Below are 19,028 nucleotides of genomic sequence, written 5' to 3'. Positions count from 1 at the left end.
GCAGTCCAGTGGTTAAGACTCTGCGCTTCCACTGCAGGGGGCGCTGGGTTCAATCCCTGGTCAGGGAACTAAGATCCCGCAGGCCCCTTGGCACGGCCAAAAAAACAAAAATCTACACAAATACACACACACACCACTCTCCCTCTCCTCTCAGGCCAGAACTCAACACCCTGGCACCTGTCCATGGATAACCCTGTCAGATTTTGGTATCAAGAGTGGTTCTAAAGGAACAGAATCTTAAAGTTTTCTGAACTGGCTCTGGGGTTTCTGAAGTTGGCTCTCTAATCTGATGTGATTTAAAGCACTAATGACTCCACTCCCACTAGTTAAGAGAACACTGATAGTACATGGCATGATGGGGCAAAAGAAATGCACGAAAAAAAACCACAGCCGGTACTTAAAACAGGCAAAGTTCTGGGTAACCGTGTATTTGACACCTTAGCACATTTCTGTCAAACCGAGTATAACAAGATTAGCTGGTTGTTCCTAATTACACTGGACAAAGTGGGGAAAGGCAAGGATGACTCAGGGATTCAAATTCCCAGCTCAAGGGTCCCATAAATGACCCAAACGTTTCTACATCGGCCCCAAAAGAGATCCTCATCTCCAGTAGCCTCAGCGCTAAACCAGCTGAAAACTGAACCCAGAGTCTCACCCTGCAAGTGGCTGAACTGAATTCCCAACTTGGAAGCATCTGCCATTAAGGTGAGGGTATTCGGCTGCAACAGCAACTCTTCCGCGTCTCCAGCCTGCCAGCCCACCCTGTAGACTCCAGACTTGCCGGTGCCCATATGGCATGAGCCAATTCCTTAAAATGTGTGTGTGTGTGTGTGTGTGTGTGTGTGTGTGTGTGAGAGAGAGAGAGAGAGAGAGAGAGAGAGGTAGAGAGAGAGAGAGAGAGAGAGAGAGCGAGAGAGAGAGAGAGGTAGAGAGGAGCGCGAGAGAGGTAGAGCGAGAGAGAGCGAGAGAGAGCTAGAGAGAGAGAGAGAGCGAGAGAGAGAGAGAGAGAGAGAGAGAGAGGTAGAGCGAGAGAGAGAGAGAGAGAGAGTGAGAGAGAGCGAGAGCGAGAGCGAGAGCAAGAGAGCGAGAGAGCGAGAGAGCGAGAGAGCGAGAGAGAGCGAGAGCGAGAGAGAGCGAGAGAGAGAGAGATATTGGTTGTGTTTCTCCAGAGACCTGACCAACACAGATCTTGGTGAGATTTTATAACATTCACAGCCCAACCCATGGGCCACTCTCTGGGTTCAAGATTACTAGGTTGTGCATTAACTTAACACGAAGGAATCGTCCCCCAGGTTGGGTCAGTCCTCACGGGGCCCGTGACCATGTGCTTCTCGTTACACCGCCACCATTCCCACTGACCCGCAGGGCACAGGAAGTCTCAAGTTTGGGTTGTGGACGTTTCTGCATCTGGGTTCCGGGGGTGGGGAGGGGGGAGGAGGGGGAGGGGTGTGCACGGGATGAGGTCATCAGACACTGCCTACGCGCCACCACTCACACACGGAAGGCATCAGCGCCATGCTCGAACCCTCATGCGGACAAAATGCAGACCGAGGGTGCCTGTTCGCGAGAAATCCCGACACTGGATCCTCAGTGGAAAGAGAGCAGGCCCGGAGTCTGGAGCTAAGGGTTCTATTTCCCACGGGCTGGATGACCCGGGGCAAGATAGTCAATCTCCGCATTGCAGTTTCCTTTCTGTGACATGAGCCTATTACATCGACCTGTGTCTAAGTTCTTTTGAAGAGTGAAAACTGCCCAAGGTATCGTGGTGCTGGCTGTGTCTTCATTTCCTCATTTGCAGAGTGGGGCTGGTGACACGCTGTCCTGTGGAAGGACACAGAATGAAGGAAGCAGCACGGGCAATGCAGCCCCGTGGAAACAGGCCTCACTCACGCTCTATCTCACACCTTCACTTACCTAAACACCTCCTGTCTTGGATTTAGGACCTGCAGGTCTCTGGGTGCGAGGCACATGGAGACCAGTGAGGGGAGATGCTACTGTTCTAGACATTGATGGGGTTCTGCTTTTTCAACAGCTGACATGCGCACAGAGATGTTGAGTCGCTTTACACAGCCTGACCCCTCTAAGACCGGGTAGGGGGCTGCAGTGCGTGTCTGAACAGTGGCGCCTTCCTCTGTGCTCTAACCATACTTGGCTCGCACCTCTTTGATAAACTATTTCCCACGTGACCATCTGCTCCTGCACCCTCCCACTGCTAGTAAAGGAGCTAACAGGGCTGGGACCATTCCTCACCTCCAGCTCAAATGCCTTAAGTATCACATAGTAAAAGTTGGCAGTTCCTTCTAGCTGCCAGGAGAGGGCAGGTTTCCAAGAAACTGGTATCGCAGCAACCATTTCATGAAGAGCCTAAGGACAAAGGCCCCAGGGGAGGTGCAAAGAACAGGGGCTAGGAATTCATTGCTGGGTCCATCTAGAGGCTATCAGCTCCTGGGACAGGCTGACTCAGCGGTCATTGGGCAATTTGTTCTAAATCTTGCACCAACTCACCCACCAGTGAAAAAATCCGGATCCACGTGGATCACACCCCACAGAGAACCAGAAACAAACCAGAGAGGTCAGAGTGCTCCCTTGCTGACAGAGAAAGAAAGACACATGGGGAGAGATAAAGGAATCAAAAAAGAATGAGGGGTCCGGGGGAGGGAGAGAGAGACACCAAGAAAGTGGTACAGAGACCAGGAGAAAGCTAGAAGAAAGTCAAGAGAGAAATGGAGACACTGAGCCGGAGAAATGCAAAGAGGCAATCGGGTTGGGAAATAAAATGGGGAAAGAGGGAGGAAGGAAGAAAGGAGGGAGGGAGGGAGGGAGGGAGGGAGGGAGAACTCTTCTATGATACTCATGTTCTGATCCAGCCAAGACCCACCCCAAGTCCACTACACAGGATCAGGCTTTCTTTCTGTAAGTGGAGCTACACTCCCAAGCACAGACCACGTGTTGCGATTACCCGGCACAGACCACGTGTTGCGATTACCCGTACTCACAGTCAAAGGCAGGTTCAGTAGGATTAAGGTGCTCACAGCACGTCTCCTGGAAGCAGCACTTGGTAAATTAGTTTCCAAGAACCTTCCCGCTGGAACAGAGGACCGGCCTCAGCCCAGAATATATCGCTGTAATCTACAAAGAGCCACTCCAGCACAAGGAGAACAGGACACGAGGGCGGCCAGGGCAAAATCCCCATCCTACGCCCCCGTGAGACTCACTCACACACCCCAGCAGAAATCACTACCAGCCACGGAGGGGAACGGCGCTTAGCCATAGAAGGTTCCCCAGGATTCTGCGGCGCATGGACGGACGTCATCTGTGTATGTGCCTGGTCCATTTAGACTGCGTCAAACGAACTCCAACTTTTCTACGGAAGCGGGGGCAGGAGGCGAGTGTGCCCGTCCACCCACCCTGCGCTGTGCGCGGCTTTAAATAGACGCCAACATGGCCGCGGCCCCGGAACACAGCGAGAAACTGGAGCTCCCCGCCGTGCCCAGCTGTAATTAGGTTAATGCTGGAACGTGAGGAGAGCAGAACGACCCACTTGGCAGGAGGGGTTGGAAAAGCAGCCCTCCCCCTCCCCCCTCCCCCTCTCCCCTGGAACCTGCGCGCAGTCAGACCGCAGGCGGCACTTACCCTTTTTCCGGGCCTGGGCGATGACTTCCGCGGCACTCTTGCTCATCACCTTGGTGATGTACAGGGGGCAGTTGGTCTGGTTGGCTATGGTGATGGAACGGTTCACGGCTTCAGCCTCGACCTGCAGTAGAGCATCCAAGCGTGAGAACTGCACCCACACTCAGTCTGTCCCCTGAGCCCGTCTCTACCCTCCTCCCACCGGGAGAGGCCACGGTGAACCTGAGACCCCTGTGTCCTCAGGGCTCTACCCTGAGTGGCACTGCAGGCGGGGGAGGTGACGTGCCCAGGGTCACTCAGTATTGATTGGTTGAAAGGATGGGGCAATTCCTTCCCGGCCCTTGTGGATGGTTCTAAGCGTGGTCGGCATCGGCTGGGGTCTGTAAGACATGCAGATTCTCAGGTGCCTCGGGCCCTTCCCCAGACCCACAGGATCAGTAACTCTGGGGGTGGGACCCAGAAATGTGGCTCTTATGGACCCCAGGTGATATTTACACTTGCTAATGTTGGAGAACCACCATGCTTGGAAACCAGTGGCTCCCAGTTTGGTGCATTCACTCCAGGGGCATGGTCTCCAGTCAAAACATTCAGTGATGAATTTTTGAGTTGGGCTTCTGTCCCACGCCCACAAATGAAGCCAGCATCATCTAAGAAACAATGCGACCTCACAGGGCTCTGGGAACGGAGCAGGCAGATTTGTGTAAACCAAAGGCCCCTCTGTATAGGCAAACCGCATCATCGCCAGCCACAGACTGGTACACCCTTCAGCACGAGACGGGAGGGCTGCTCTAACCAGAAACCTGATTCTTTAAGCATGATGCTTCAGCGAATGATGTTCCAAAGACCCCAAGGGATTACTGCTAAATAACCCCAAGGGATTACTGATCAGGTGAGACTAGTTCTGAGACCGTTATACCGTACAGGGGAATCAGCAGTGTGTGCCTGGCATGAGCAGCTGAAGGGGCAAGTGAGACGATGTAACAGAGGACCTCAGAAAGCCTTTTGCTCCCTCCCGATTCCTGGCAAAAAGGCTGGCTTCAACTCTTCCAGGCAAGGGACTGGGTCTTCCTTGGTTTGTTGCATCCTCTGGGCAGTTCTCCCGGGGTAGCACCTGGTACCCAGCAGGTGCTCAAAAATGTTTACTGAGCAAATAAGTGACTTCATTTTGGGTTAATGGTTAAAGCTAGGCTGTTCCATAAAGAGCTGCTACTTTTCATAAGAAATGACCGAGCTCTGGACTGAATCGTCTTAGCTAACCAGTCTCTACGGCAGCTCGGCCAAGAGCTGAAGTTCCGCAACTGCGCTAAGGGGTGATCTAATTTAATATACGAGGACATCCTTCACATTTGGTCTCTTGGGCTTCAACTATGTGAAGAGAGATGTCTCGAGATGCAAAGGCAAACCAAACAGCTCTTGAAAAAGCTCATTAAACATCCAAGTGTTTTTAATTCCTGGCATAGCTGAACAATCGGCCTCCCCTCTCCTGGGCTCCAGTTGCAACACAAGGGCCTCTAGCCCAGGCAGCACAGAGGAGGGACGTCTTGCATCTCTGCAGTCACCATAAAAGTCCACAGGGTGAAATGCAAACAGGACGCCGCTAGAATCTGCATGGCTTCCAGGGGTGCAGGTGACTGCCCAACTTCACTGTCCCAACCCAGACTCTTCTGAAAGCGAACAGAGGCGCTTTTCATAACTTCACGGGGCAACGGGTTTGGACCCCGGGTGAACCAGAATGCACAGTCATGCTGATTAGGGAGGAAATGGAGCAGAAGTGCCAGTTCTAGGGGGCCCTACCCTGGAGCACTGGCTTCTGTGAAGACTGCTTTGGTGGGAGAATCTGGGCCCCAGGGCCCTGTCTGGATTGGCTCATCCGCTGGAAGGTGAGCTCTGAGCCCTCCCCACCCCGCAGTCGGGCAACTGCCGTGAGGGCAGAGGCTCTAAGGTCACCTCGCGGAGAGAGAAGGTCATGTAAACCCCACGTCTCCACGTTTCACCCAGACCATGGAAGGATCCACGTGTACCGTTCCGGCGCCCATGTGTATGCCTCCGCTATTAACATAAACTGTCTCACACACAGTGAACTCTGGCTTCAATATTATGACAACGGTATTCCAGATTAAACACAAAATTTTGTATTTGTCTCCTTACAGAGCTGTCAGGGATTTAGGGGGTCACCTAAGCCCTGGTTTCTGGTTTTAAAGATGGACCACCCCAAGGTCCAGGGAGCAAAGCAACCTATACAGGCACGCACAGAAGTGTCAGTACACGACACTCCCCTTGCGGCCCAGGTCCCCAGCTGTCTGCATACCCCAGCCATCCCATGCTTCAAGGCCCAGTTAGGAGGCTCCCTCCTCCATCAAGAATTCTGTCACCCTTACCTCCAGTGCCCCACTCTCCTCCCAGACACCAGTCTTGTGTGTGTGTGTGTGTGTGTGTGTGTGTGTGTGTGTGTTCTGTGCCACATCACATGGCTTGCGGGATCTCAGTTCCCCGACCAGGGACTGAACCCAGGCCACAGCAGTGAAAGCCAGAATCCTAACCACTAGGCCACAGGGGAACTCCCCAGACACCTGTCTTACAGCTGTAACTGGCTCAGAACTCCATCACATGCCACGCCCCTACTTACTTTGCATCTCCCCCTTCCTCCCCAGCTTGTCTGGAATCCCTCTCAGAAGGGACCACTTTCTCATCCACTTCTATGTCCCCCACAGGCCTCCATCATAACACATAACAGTGGTGCTTGGGTACCACTGACGGACAGGAGGTTTCTAGATTTCCACATCCCCTATCGTCTCCCTTTCGATCTTCTCAGCTGAAAACTGGGGGAAATCCGACTGGCAGTCTCACACGGTTGGGTTGGAAAGGCCAGCAGAAAGAAGAACAGGTTTTGTGTGGTTCAAGCACAAGTTAACCATCATGATGCTGGCGATGGCTATAAAACCAGGAAGGAACTACATTTTTGTATGTTCTTAACTGTTTCTTGTGCACTGGCGATATCTCCTTACCGGACTCGAAAGCTCAGTTCCCTCAGGATGCATCCATGTTTTATCCTCTTTATCTCTTACAGAGGGTTTAACACACTGTTAACAGATCCCTGGCGATGAACTCAAAAACCACCCCCAGCAGCCAAGGGAGAAGGGGGCGGCTGGCGCCTGGCAGCTCACAGGGCTGACCTAGAGGAGGCACCGCATGATGGGCCCGGCCTAGAGTCGGTGCCTCTGAATCAGCTGAGAGGCAGGCGACCATGGAAAGCAGACAGAAGAGAAAGTCCCCAAAGCAGCCTCTCGTGAGACCACAGGACCCTCCCAAGGAGCCAGAAGCTCCCCGTGTTGGAGCGTTGCCGTCTGCCAGCCCCTAAAGGAGCCTTCCCAATCTACGGCTGGGGATTCGGAGGTTCGCAGTGCAACCGCGGCTACGAGAGGAGTCTCCCAGGCCTCAATGTGGAAAAACAGGTGTGATGTTTGTGGTCAAAATAGCAACGAGGACCCCTCTCCTCTGATAGCTTTGGCCTGTTCAGTAAACCCAGGGCGGGCTTGCTTTCTATGTGGGGTTTGCAGGGACCTGGGGATGCAAAGCAGAGGGTGGGAGAGACGGAAGCAAGCCCCAGGGAAGGCTCTGAAATGGAAACAAGTGCGCGGCTCTCACGAGGAGCCCCGGGTATCAGGAAGAGGGGCGTTTGCTTTTCTCAGAGGACAATACCCTCTTCCTCTTCCCAGCTGATCCAGCCCAGCCACCGGATGAGGTGAGAGTCCACTTTCCAATGAAGCCCAGCCCCAGGTGTCACCACCTGGTTACACAGGCCCGCTGGCTTCCCACTGAGCTTGGGTTCCGGGGTGTGTGTGTGTACACACTGAGGGGTCGGGAGGGCTTGCACTTTCTAGCTCTCTGATGCTAAACTTCACACCCCCGTGATTTCTTTACACGAGACACACTTCACTGCAGGACACCTCCGGGCAGCACCACACACAGGCAGCAGAATGGAATGGGTCCCCTGGATCCAGCCGTGCAACGGACTGAATGGCGCCCCCTGGAGTTGTGAGAAGGAGGCTGTGTTGCGTTGCCCTCACAGGACGCTCTAAAGCTGAAATGTGGGCTGTTACGCAGTGTCTGGCACCTCTGGGTACTCAGAAAATGCTAGCTCCCAGTGGGGCTTACAAGGAAAAGAAGGGAGAGGCATCCCTCTCCCCTCCTGGAGACCTTGCAGCTCCAAGGCCGATCCCAAAACTGTTTCAAGACTGAACGCAGGGCCAGCCACCTCCAAGGAGGATGGGTCTGGGGACCGTCATGCCTGCGCCGCCCTTCCCACTCCCACAGCTTTATCCAGGGAGATGCGGTTAAAATGATCACCGAGGCCAGCCTTGAAGGGGAAACAAAGGCACAGAAAGGAATCTTCGGAGTATCTGTGCAAATACCCCTCTCACCCAGCAACTCCCTCCACCTGTTTCCAGGAGGAAAAATCCTAATTTTAAGTCACCATCCACTCCCGTGATGAGTTTATCTGCCCCCTCTGCCTGTCTCTTTTCCTGGAAGGACAAAAATCTATTCATTTCCATGAGACCCCCAGCATTCTCTGCTCAGAGCTGCCGAGTCCTCCAACGCCTGACCTTGAGCCTTTCCTTAAAGAGCCTGAAAAGCATTCAGAGGCCACAGATTCTAATTTAGAAAAACAGGTTCTCTGTCCCGTAAGATGTGAGCACCCCCTTCTCACTCACAAGCCTTGCCACCCAGGACGGTGACTCTCAATGTCGGGGCCAGCAAGAACCCTGCTCTGAATTTTCCCTCCTCGATTTTGAAAGATTCTGTCTACCACACTCTGCTGATTATGTTATACCCTGTGCAGACTTATCATGGAAAAACTTACGGTCCCCCTTCTGCTTTCTAGACACTTAGAAGAGCTGTTATGGTAAGATTCTGAAGGCCCTGGCTTATGAACCACAAAACCCCAACTGCTGGATGCTAATAAAAAGCTGTTTGTGTCTGTCTACCCAAGAAAGGGCTTGAAGAATTAGAGACAGAAAGAGGAGTCTTTAGGCTAAACAAGTCATGCTGCTTTACCCCACAGCACAGTCTAACCCTTCACTTCGCCTGTGTAGACACTTCTCAGGGGGTGATGTGACTTCTCAGAGGGACCAAAATCAGCACCCGAGAAGCCCAATTCTCAACAGGCAGGAAGTGGGTTCTCTGTGGCTCTGGTGGCACCCACCCCAGAACAAGGATTCATGCATTCCGTCCAACAGACGCTCACCTCCTCGGGCCGGCTCAGCACATGTCCCTCAGGGCCCGTGATGCCCAGATCCAGGATCCTCTGCTGCTCCTGCAATGTTTAAAGAAAAGCAGACTTTCAGGGAGAGTTGGACCCCGGATGGCTCTGACTGCTGAGACGTGGGTAAAAATTACTCGGGCAAGACCTCAAAATGGCACGCTGGGGCTTCCCTGGTGGCGCAGTGCTTGAGAGTCCGCCTGCCGATGCAGGGGACATGGGTTCGTGCCCCGGTCTGGGAAGATCCCGCGTGCCGCGGAGCGGCTGGGCCCGTGAGCCACGGCCGCTGAGCCTGCGCGTCCGGAGCCTGTGCTCCGCAAGGGGAGAGGCCGCAACGGTGAGAGGCCCGCGTACCGCAAAAAAACCTGGCACGCGGACCACTCAGCTCTCATCCCAAGACCCCACGAAGAGAGGGCACGGTACCCTGCTTCCACTGCTGCCCGAGCTATGACAGACCAGTTACAGCCTCCCAAATATGTGCAGCTGTCCCCTGGGATGCCGAAAGCCAATGTGTCCCCAGCCCTGGGCTACAGTGTAAGATATCTATACGTGGACATCCACAGGCAGCCGCGTCACAGCGCTGAGAGGAAGGACTTCTCTGTGGAAAGGTTACACGTCCTACAGAAGATGCCAAGCGGCACGTGCGTCCCCAACATTCACGCTGTCAGCGAGGCTGTTTGTACAGTCCTACTGGGTCACTCCGCTTTTCCCCACCGGAGCTGAGCTACGGAAGCTGCTCCACTCTCGAGCCTGCCTCTCACCCTGTGGGTCACGTCGAGGTGATGAAGAGAAAGCACATACCTCTGCGATGATGTCGCCGTTTTCCGCGTGGACTTGAGCAATCGCTCCAATGTCCCGGATCACACTCAGGACTTCATAGATCTGAGAGAGGGAGGGGGTGGGATCAGAGACAGGGACCTCTGTCTTCCTGGTCACAAGTACAACACCTCCCTGACAGCCACAGGGACCAGCACAGGGACCCCTCGCTGCTTCTATTAAGGCCGGCTTTTCTGACACTCCTGAGGCCAGTGGTAATTAACAGATAATTAACAGAGGCAGGGTAACCTAAAAGGGCTTGAATTAGGAGAAGCTCTCGGGTGACACCTTCTCTGCACCAGGTTTGCTGAAGAGGGTCGGGGAACACCTCTCGGCCACACTGGCCCACGGCAGGTGGCTGATTCCAGAGCTTGGTGGAACACCTGTCCTGGGGGACCAGGGCGCTGGGTTCGTACCCTCCCTAAAGGGAGTTACATCCGGGGCTTCACCCACCAGCCATTTCCCGTGAGCACTCACTGGAGGCAGCTTTCAAGACAACAGCAGTGGTCCGAACATACCGAATGCCAGTGAGCGGGCTTTTCTTACCTGGGAATCCGTTAGCTGGAAGCGATCTTTGAAAGCCATGTACACGAGGAAGGAATTTACCCCTAGTGGACAGACAAAACAGAGAGGTGGAGACGTGACAAACAGATAAACCAATAATCTGGAAGAGAATAAGGAAGTAATAATATTGCGCATATGTATGCAGAGAGACAGAAAGAGGGAGAGACAAAGAGAGACAGAGATGGAGACAGGGAGAGAATGATAAAGCGAATGTGGTAAAATGTGAACAACGGGCGAATCTGGCAACAGGGTGCATAAGGATTCTTTATAGTATTTTTACAATTTTCTCTAAAGTTAAAACTGTATCAAAATTTTAAATTGCCCGTATCTGTACACCCATGTTCACAGCAGCATTACTCACAATAGCCAAAAGGTGGAAGCAAAATGTGTCTGTGGATGAATGGATAAACAGAATGTGGTCCAGCCACACAATGGGATATTATCCAGCCTTAAAACGGAAGGGAATTCTGACACAGGCTACACTATGGAGATGAGCCTCGAGGACATTCTGCTAAGGGGAATACGCCAGTCACAAAAGGACAAATACTGTAGGATTCCACCTACAGGCCAAATGCATAGACGCAGAAAGTAGAATGGGGGTTGCCAGGGGCTGGGAGGAGGGAGAAGGGGAAGTTATTGTTTAACGGGTACAGAGTTGCATTTTGGAACGATGAGAAAAGGTCTGCAGATGGATGGTGGTGATGGGCACAACAATGTGAATGTCCTTCATGTCACTGAACTGCACACTTAAAAATGATGAAGATGGTAAAGTGTACGCTATGTTGTATTTTACCACAATTAAACGTGAAAAGTTAAAAATAAAAGTTGTTCCTAACGGTTGTGACTTTAACAAGAAGATGAATTAGAAGATCCTGCAGATGAAGAGTTATAATAAATGTCGTTTCTCTGGTAAACCGATTGCCTTTCAGGCTGATTTTTAAGAAACGTTTTTTTTAACAAGAAAAGGGCTGTGAGTGTGACAAGCAGATGTCACAGTTCTCACCCTGGCATTTTAGGGTTCTTGCTGCCAGAGGCACCAGACCAAACATCCCTGCTCAACATTCATCACAATGGTAAACAACTGTACTGACAACCTGCTAGGCTTGGAGCTTAATTCAAGTTGTCGGGGGTGCTGGAAGCTGCCTTGGTTCAGTGCCTCAGGACATCCCTGCCCTTGTCCCCTGCTAGGCAACAGTTGCTATGGGAACCCTCCAGGCTGATGGGGAGTAAATTTATTACAAGTATTGAATCCATTTGAGTGTCGGTACTCTCAAAAGTGAGAAAGGTCAAGGGTTACCTAGTTGCAGTCACATGGGACCTTCATGCTGCAATGAATCTTAAGGTATCTAACCCAATAGCCTCATGTGAGATTTTTTTTCCTAATTGAGACTCATAAAATTTAAGTTTTTAAATTTTCCTAATTGGGACTCATAAAATTTTTCCTAATTGAGACTCATGAAATTTAAGATTTGCCCAAGGTCATACTAGCTAGCTTCTGGAAAAGCAGACAGATAAACCCAAGACTCCAGATTTTTATTCTAGGCTTTCCCTACCAAATCTATGGATAGCTACCAGATCCATGCCTAGATTTTACTCATAGCTCATGGCATTTCTGAGCTTAGCAGTCCCAGAACCCTAAAGCATAGATGCTTCCTGGACGATTAGGATCCAAAGAGGTCAACATGTGACCCCACGTGACCTCCAGTCTATAGCCAAGGTCAAGGAGACGCCCAAAGATGATGTGGTCTGGTAACACCACCCAAACCCCCAAGGTTCCTGTGGACAAGAGGGTCCCAGAGGCAACTTGAGGTGGTTAAGATTTCCCCCAGCCTCCCTGGGAATCTTTCAGAACCCAATCCTTAGAATCTTCCTCCCCAAAATAGTCCTATGGACAAAGCCAGAGCCCACAGGTGGTCCCAGAGCCTCATCACCTTCAAATCTACCCTGATTCTTCTGGGTCTGCAGGAAGAGACTGCTCAAGTCCTGTACTCAGCGTCCCGGGCTCTCTCCTAAGACCGCCCAGAATCCTCCCTGGGATATCCATGTTATCCTCTGAGGGCAAATCACTCTCACAGCCTCAACTCTCCAGCCTGGCTGGCGCACACAGCTCGCTCACACCAGTAAGCTGTGACTGGCTGTCTGGCCACCTGCAATGAGCACGAGCTGCAGCCTAAGCCCTCCCTCCTGGCAGGCACGGGGATGCAGAAGGCATCGATCAGCACTCTTCCCAGAAGCTCTCCTTCAGGGCTCAGCCAGCTCGTGGGCTGAGAAGGAAATATCCCCAGAAGGCGCTGGGGCAGCACAACCTACCGTGGTCCTTCACCAGGGTCTCCATCTCCTCCTGGATGCCCTTGTGCCACTCGGTGATGTCCACGTGCAGAGAGTAGTCGCAGCAGGACTTGCTGTCGGCCCATTCCCTCCACTGGTCGAAGGCAGCCAGCAGGCTGGTCCCAGGCTCGGGAACCACATGGTCAACTAGAAAGGAACAGACATGCGTCGTCACCAACGGGAGCTTCAAGGGTGGCGGGCCAGCAGCTGTTTCCCCATTTCGACCCTGAACAAGGGCTTCTTGGGTTCAAAATTGAGATGGTGATCTCTACAACCAGATTCTAAGAATCCACTTAAGCCAGCCGACTACCCAAGAAGGAGAAAGCAGAAACTTGGCACGGCACGACTCCTCCAGTGAAACCACGCACGACCTGCCCTGATCTGATTTCCCAGCTCAAAACCGCTGAAAGCACAGAGCTCGGGCACATTTCAAGGACAATGAGTCCTTACGGACAATGGCAGTGTCAGATAGCTGGCCAGAGCCGGCAAGCCCTTCCTTGTGTTGATAGCTGGCTCGTGAGACGCCCCCTACCAGACGGCAAGGAACTTGAGGATGCTGGACCGCAGCCATGCAGACTGGGCCTTTTAGAAGTTCCCCGGCATATCCACTCTCTCATCACCACTCGGATTTCTGCGGCATAATACCACTTTGTAATTTAAGGGAGATCTTTCATCCTACGAGTTCAAAGCATTTTAAAACTGCGGTTATTGTTATATTATTATTGAGGTAGGCTGATACGGAGGACAGAGGCCTCTGGAGTCAGGCTCACCTGAGTCTCTTTCTTGCCTCCACCCCCCACCAGCAAGGTGAGTCACTTAATCTCCACCACCCTGAGTTTCTGTGCTGGTTTAAAATAGGGATATTACGTACCTCATACATTTGTTATGAGGACTCAATGAGACGGCACGTCAACCATGTGTCACTCCCCAATTTAAATCCTCCAACGGCTTCCCCTTACTCTTCAGATAAAAATTAAAGTTCCCAACAAGGTCCTCAAGATCTTGGCTTGGCCCCTGCCTACCTCTACAAATCACCCTGGACCACCTACCCCTTGCACTCTGATCTCCAAATACGCAGGCCATCTTTCAGCCTCCTCCCTTCTGCCACATGGCCTTTGCACATGTTGTCTCTCCTAGGTCCTGAAGAGCTCTTGCCCAGTTACCATAATTATTATTACTCATCTTCTGCACAGAGACACTGAAATACAAACTGAAATGACGTGTCCAAGGTTGAATCAAACTTACATAACCAAGAAGACAAAACCCAGGACTCTTGATGCCTAAAGCAATGAATCATTCCTCTAAATATTAGATTTTCTACACCCAGGTAAGCAGTTCTCAGCTAAGAAAATGCCAGCCCAGGCAATGCTAGTGAGCTCAGATTTCTGAAGTGGATCAAATCTTGCAGACGGTGCTCAACGGTAATCAGCTGAGCTTGGCTTCATATGCTTGAAAATACGGACATCTAGGCTGAATTTTCTTTTGACAAAATTTACTTTTTATAAGTAGTAGTATATGTAATTAAATGGGTAAATACATTGCTGGTATTGTAATACATATAACATATAATGTTACCTAACAAAAGCAATGAGCATATACACTTCTAATACGAGTCTGTTCCATCTGTAAAATACTAACATAGAAACTCTGACAAAGTGACTTCAAGTTTTCTTCTTAAATTGTGTCCCCCTGCCCCTGGCAAAAAGAAAAAAAAAAAAAAAGAAAAAGAAAAAAAGGATGAAAACCTGACTTTGTAGCAATCACAGTTTGGGCAGTATCTCCCTAGTCACGCCCCTGGTTTCATCACCTGCCCTCCTCCAAAAAGCCTTTGGTTGCTGTCCACCATCTCTAGAGTGAAATTCTAACTCCTTTTCTTGGTCCTGAAGATCGGTCCCTGCTCATCTCTCCAACATAATCTCTGCCACCTACCCCCTGCTCACCACCTTCAGGTCACCCCAGCCTTACTTCACTCTTTGACCTGCCCAACTCCCCTACCTCCAGGCCTTTGCACAAGCAGTGCTCTTTCTTTGGAAATCCATTCACCTTGCTCTTTCCTTGGGCATCTCGTTTTTCTCCCTCTGATTGGGTTAAATGTCACCATCCCAGGGTCGCACCCCCATGTGCAGTAGTTTCTGCATCGTTTCCGTACTTTTACTCTCTGATTCTCCCCCTCCCATCCCCTGTCGCTGGGATGTAAACTCCCTCAGAGCAGGGGGTAGGTGCCTAGACATAGGAAGTGCTCAATACCTATTTTCAACAAATGAATGAATGCTCCCTTCCAGCTCCCACGCCACCCCGCAAGATCAGGACATGCCCTCCTGGGAACACAATCAGATTTTCCTGCTCAACTCCAAGCATAGGTAAGATCATCGGGTGCTATGCTCCTTGAAGTTCAGGGTGTATAAAAATTATCTTGAGAGCTTATTAAAACCCAGGTTCCGGGCTTCCCTGGTGGCACAGTGGTTGAGAGCCCGCCTGCCGATGCAGGGGACACGGGTTCCTGCCCTGGTCCGGGAAGATCCCACATGCCGCGGAGCAGCTGGGCCCGTGAGCCATGGCCGCTGAGCCTGCGCGTCCGGAGCCTGTGCTCCGCAACGGGAGAGGCCACAACAGTGAGAGGCCCGCGTACCGCAAAAAGAAACCCCAAAAACCCAGGTTCCTTGACATCACCCCCAGACTTTCGGATTCTGTAGGTCTGGGCTGGGACCTGAGAACCTGAACTTTTAATAAGCTCCCTGGGAGCTTCCACTCTGAGCATCAGTAACTGAGGGCAAATCTTTTCCCACTGATCTCTTCTGCCAAACCGCCATTCACTCATGCCCACTTTACCATCAGGGTCCTGTTTACTACACAACAGCATTATCACTGACCAAAAATATCTGGTTCTCTACATATCCAAAAGCAGCTCGTAGAGTTATGAACCCTTGAACACTCAGGACACAGGCAAAGTTGAGGGCTTCAGGGAAAGAAACACATTTCCTCCAAGGGCTAATGACACTCAGAAACGTGTCCACGAAAAGCCTCCACATGTTTTCCCACAGTTCTCTTTAAATAGAAGCTCTCCCGGGAAGAGCTGCTCCAGGGAACAGGGCAGAGCATCATACTCATTTCCGGAGGGAGCAGAGATTCTCCTCTGAGGACAAAGCCTGGAAATGACTTGCATGGAACTCACAGGCCTTTTCCCTGGTGACTTTCCTAAGCCATCTGTCCCTACGAGAGCCTGGCTTCTGCCTGACAGCTGACTTCTCTCCGCTTTTGTAAGACGTGAGGGACAGCTCATCAACCCAGCCTGGCATCGGACCAGGAAAGGATGGCCTTTGAGGTTGGTGAACCCCAAGCTCTGATTCTGACTCCTGCTGCCTCACCCCCCTGCCGTGTATATTCCTTGGGACCCTCCTCTCTTCACACATAAAACGCGGGCATGAAACAACTACCGTTGAGTGCAGGGCTGTAAGTGCAAGAAAGCGTGTGAAAGCACCTGGTAAAACATCTGGCACGCGCCGAGTCTTCATCCCCTCGGGATGAGCCATTGGAAACACCACTGTGGTTTCAGGAGGAGGCCTGTGAACCTGGTTTATGAGACAGCCAAGAAGATGCCCCAGGACGGCGGCCCGAACTGAGGGGTTCCAACCAGCGTCCAGAAGTGCTTGTAGTTAGAAGACACCAGCTCTTTCCAAAGGACTGTTATTACGTCTCTTAAAACTGTCGAAGGACCCTACTTTTTTTTAACAGCTTGACTGAGATATAATTCACATACCAGCCAATTCACTCATTTCAACTGTTCAGTTTTTAGTCTCGTCAGAGACTAAATTGTAGAACTAATTGTAGAACATCGCCCAAAAGAGAAACCCCATAGCCGTCAACTGCCCCTCCCCACACCCTCCCGTCTCTGCTACTCCCGGCCCAAAGCAACCGCTAATTTGCTATCCGTGTCTATGGATATTTCATATAAAAAGAATCATACGATATGTGGTCTTTTGTGTCTGGCTTCTTTCACTTAGCATAGCGTTTTCAAGGTTCATCCACCGTCGCATGTACCAGCACTTCATTCCTTTCTATTGCCTTGAGTGGTTTGGGTACCCTGTTGTTACGTTTATTGGATATCGGCAAAGTGTTAACACCACGTAAACATGCTGCTCCTGGAAAATTCAAATCTAGGACCTCTTTGGAGTTTGTAGCATTTAAAAGACCCTATTGTTTAAACGTCTTATAGTAACTGTAGATTCACATGCAGTTGTAAGAAACGATACAGACAGATGCCCAGACCCTCCACCCAGTGACACCCCCCCAGCCAGGGGTGATGTCTTGCTAACCTGAGTACAACATCACACCTAGAAAGTCAGCCCTTAATCCAAGACCCCAGATTTTTTAAAAGCCCAAGTCAGCCCATAATCCAAGACCCCAGATTTTTTAAAAGCCAGCGGTTAGTGTTTCTGATCAATCTGCATGGGGCCCTTCGTACTCAGAACACATAGAGATGGTAGAAAATCACCACCGCGGTCCCGGTTCTGGAATTGAGGCGGCTGAACAAGAACAACATTCCAGGTCTGCTGCGGGGAGAAGCAGGTAAAGCAGGAGAAAGATGCGGGGGTGGTCAGCCCTGCCGGGTCCCCGCTCGGGCCCTCCCCCTGCCTCTCCGAAGCCTCACCCACAGATCCCTGCAGGGGCAGGTCTAGAATCTCCTGCAGTCGGTACACACACCACCAGCGCTCCCTGGGGCCGCTCTTGAAACTATCAGAACTGCCCATCACCAGCCTCCCCTTCCAGAATCAGCACTGCCTCATTCTCCAGGCCCTGCATTTAACTGTGTGTGCGCGCGCGCGCGTTGGCCTCACCCATTTCCATCTTAGATAAATTAATGGACTTGAATTAAAAGCAAACCATCAGGGAGATAACAACACAAACCACCGCTGAGTTTCGGGGCTGGCGTCTACTCAGCGAAATGCCAGGCGCCCTAGTCAGCAGGGAATGGCTTTTGTTGGTAGAGAGATAAGAGCCTTCGGGGAGCCCAGCCTGACAGTTTCGTTCTGAAAAAAGGCAGAAAGGGAAGAGAAAGCACCTATGCCTGGGGATAGGAGAGGGACACATAGGAGAGGTAATGCTTGAGCTCCTGACCAGTCCTGCCACCTCCTCAGCATGTGACTGTGGGCAAGATATTCAGCCTCCGTGGACTTGAGATTCCTCATCTGTAAAATGGGGTTAATACTAGTACCTAAGCCACAGAGTTCTAGTGAGGTGTAAATGAGTCAATATGGGAACTACTCCGAAGAGTGCCTGCTACGGGAACACGCTGAAAAAGACCAGCAGGTAGACAAAGTTACATTCCTTCATAAGGAAAACTCCCACATAAATCCCTTTGTGAAGCATTAAGGTGCCTCTAAAGCACGTGCTTCCAGGGCTAACTACTCGCCTTGCACAAATATACTGCTTCTCCCACAACGCAAGGAAGCATTTTCCTAAGAGCTGGAACTATCTAGAACATTTTTTCTTATATAAATTTATTTATTTATCATTTACTTTTGGCTGCGTTGGGTCTTCGTTGCTGCGCGCGGGCTTTCTCTAGTGGCCGCAAGAGGGGGCTACTCTTCGTTGCGGTGCGCGGGATTCTCATTGCGGTGGCTTCTCTTGTTGCGGAGCACGGGCTCTAGGCACGCGGGCTTCAGTAGTTGCGGCACATGGGCTCAGTAGCTGTGGCACATGGGCTTAGTTGCTCCGTGGCATGTGGGATCTTCCCGGACCAGGGCTCAAACCCGTGTCCCCTGCATTGGCAGGCGGACTCCTAACCACTGTGCCACCAGGGAAGCCCCTAGAACAATTTGTGCCTGGTTTTCTCATCTACAAGCCGGCGATAATAATGCACCTCACCGCATTTTTGTGAGCGCTCAATACGATGTAGCCTACCAGGTGCCGGTCAGATATGACCAATTACCGTTCGTATTCTCTTCTGTGTCCCCCAAAGCATTAATTAAGCAGGAAGACTGGCACATAGAGGCGCTCAATAAGCACAGGAGAGACCAAACATCACACGTGCCTCTAGCAAGCAAGGCCTCGGCCATCTCGAGGACTGGACCACTCTTCCTCCCAGGGGCCCAGACATGGGACTCTGCGAATGCACACGCCCAGCTTAGGACCCCTACCCTCCACCAAAGTCCTTGTCACACACAGCAATCCCTTCCATCCCTCATATAGACCCACCACAGCGACTGGGACATCCCAGCCCTCCTGAACGCATGCCGGCAAGGGGCCCCCCAGCCTCAGGCTAGCCCTGGCCAAAGAAAGGAACAACAAACTCAAGTGTAATTCACGGACTCTGAAGATGCGAGGAATGGCGAAAATAATGAATATTCATCAAGTGCTTCCCATGTGTCCAGGACTAACCTGTGCATCTTCCTTGGATTATCCCCCTCAATCCTCACACCAGACCCCTGCA

At 51.5% G+C, this 19,028-nt stretch overlaps 1 protein-coding gene across 2 annotated transcripts in view; it reads right to left on the bottom strand.

The window, feature by feature from the left end:
- Window positions 1-19,028, bottom strand: part of DPYSL2 (dihydropyrimidinase like 2) — a 115,476-nt gene that overhangs the window by 18,005 nt on the left and 78,443 nt on the right. For both annotated transcript variants that reach the window (XM_060155716.1, XM_060155717.1), the window contains exons 4-8: window positions 12,581-12,745; window positions 10,253-10,314; window positions 9,692-9,772; window positions 8,876-8,944; window positions 3,634-3,754 (exon numbers count right to left, since the gene is read on the bottom strand). In XM_060155716.1, coding sequence (XP_060011699.1) covers window positions 3,634-3,754; window positions 8,876-8,944; window positions 9,692-9,772; window positions 10,253-10,314; window positions 12,581-12,745 — 498 coding nt within the window. The remainder of the gene's footprint in view (window positions 1-3,633; window positions 3,755-8,875; window positions 8,945-9,691; window positions 9,773-10,252; window positions 10,315-12,580; window positions 12,746-19,028) is intronic.

The sequence above is a fragment of the Lagenorhynchus albirostris genome, chromosome 7 (genome assembly GCF_949774975.1).
Source record: "Lagenorhynchus albirostris chromosome 7, mLagAlb1.1, whole genome shotgun sequence".
In the NCBI taxonomy this organism is placed as follows: domain Eukaryota; kingdom Metazoa; phylum Chordata; class Mammalia; order Artiodactyla; family Delphinidae; genus Lagenorhynchus; species Lagenorhynchus albirostris.
Note: the sequence above shows the minus strand (reverse complement) of the source record. Positions and strands in the feature narration are given on the sequence as shown.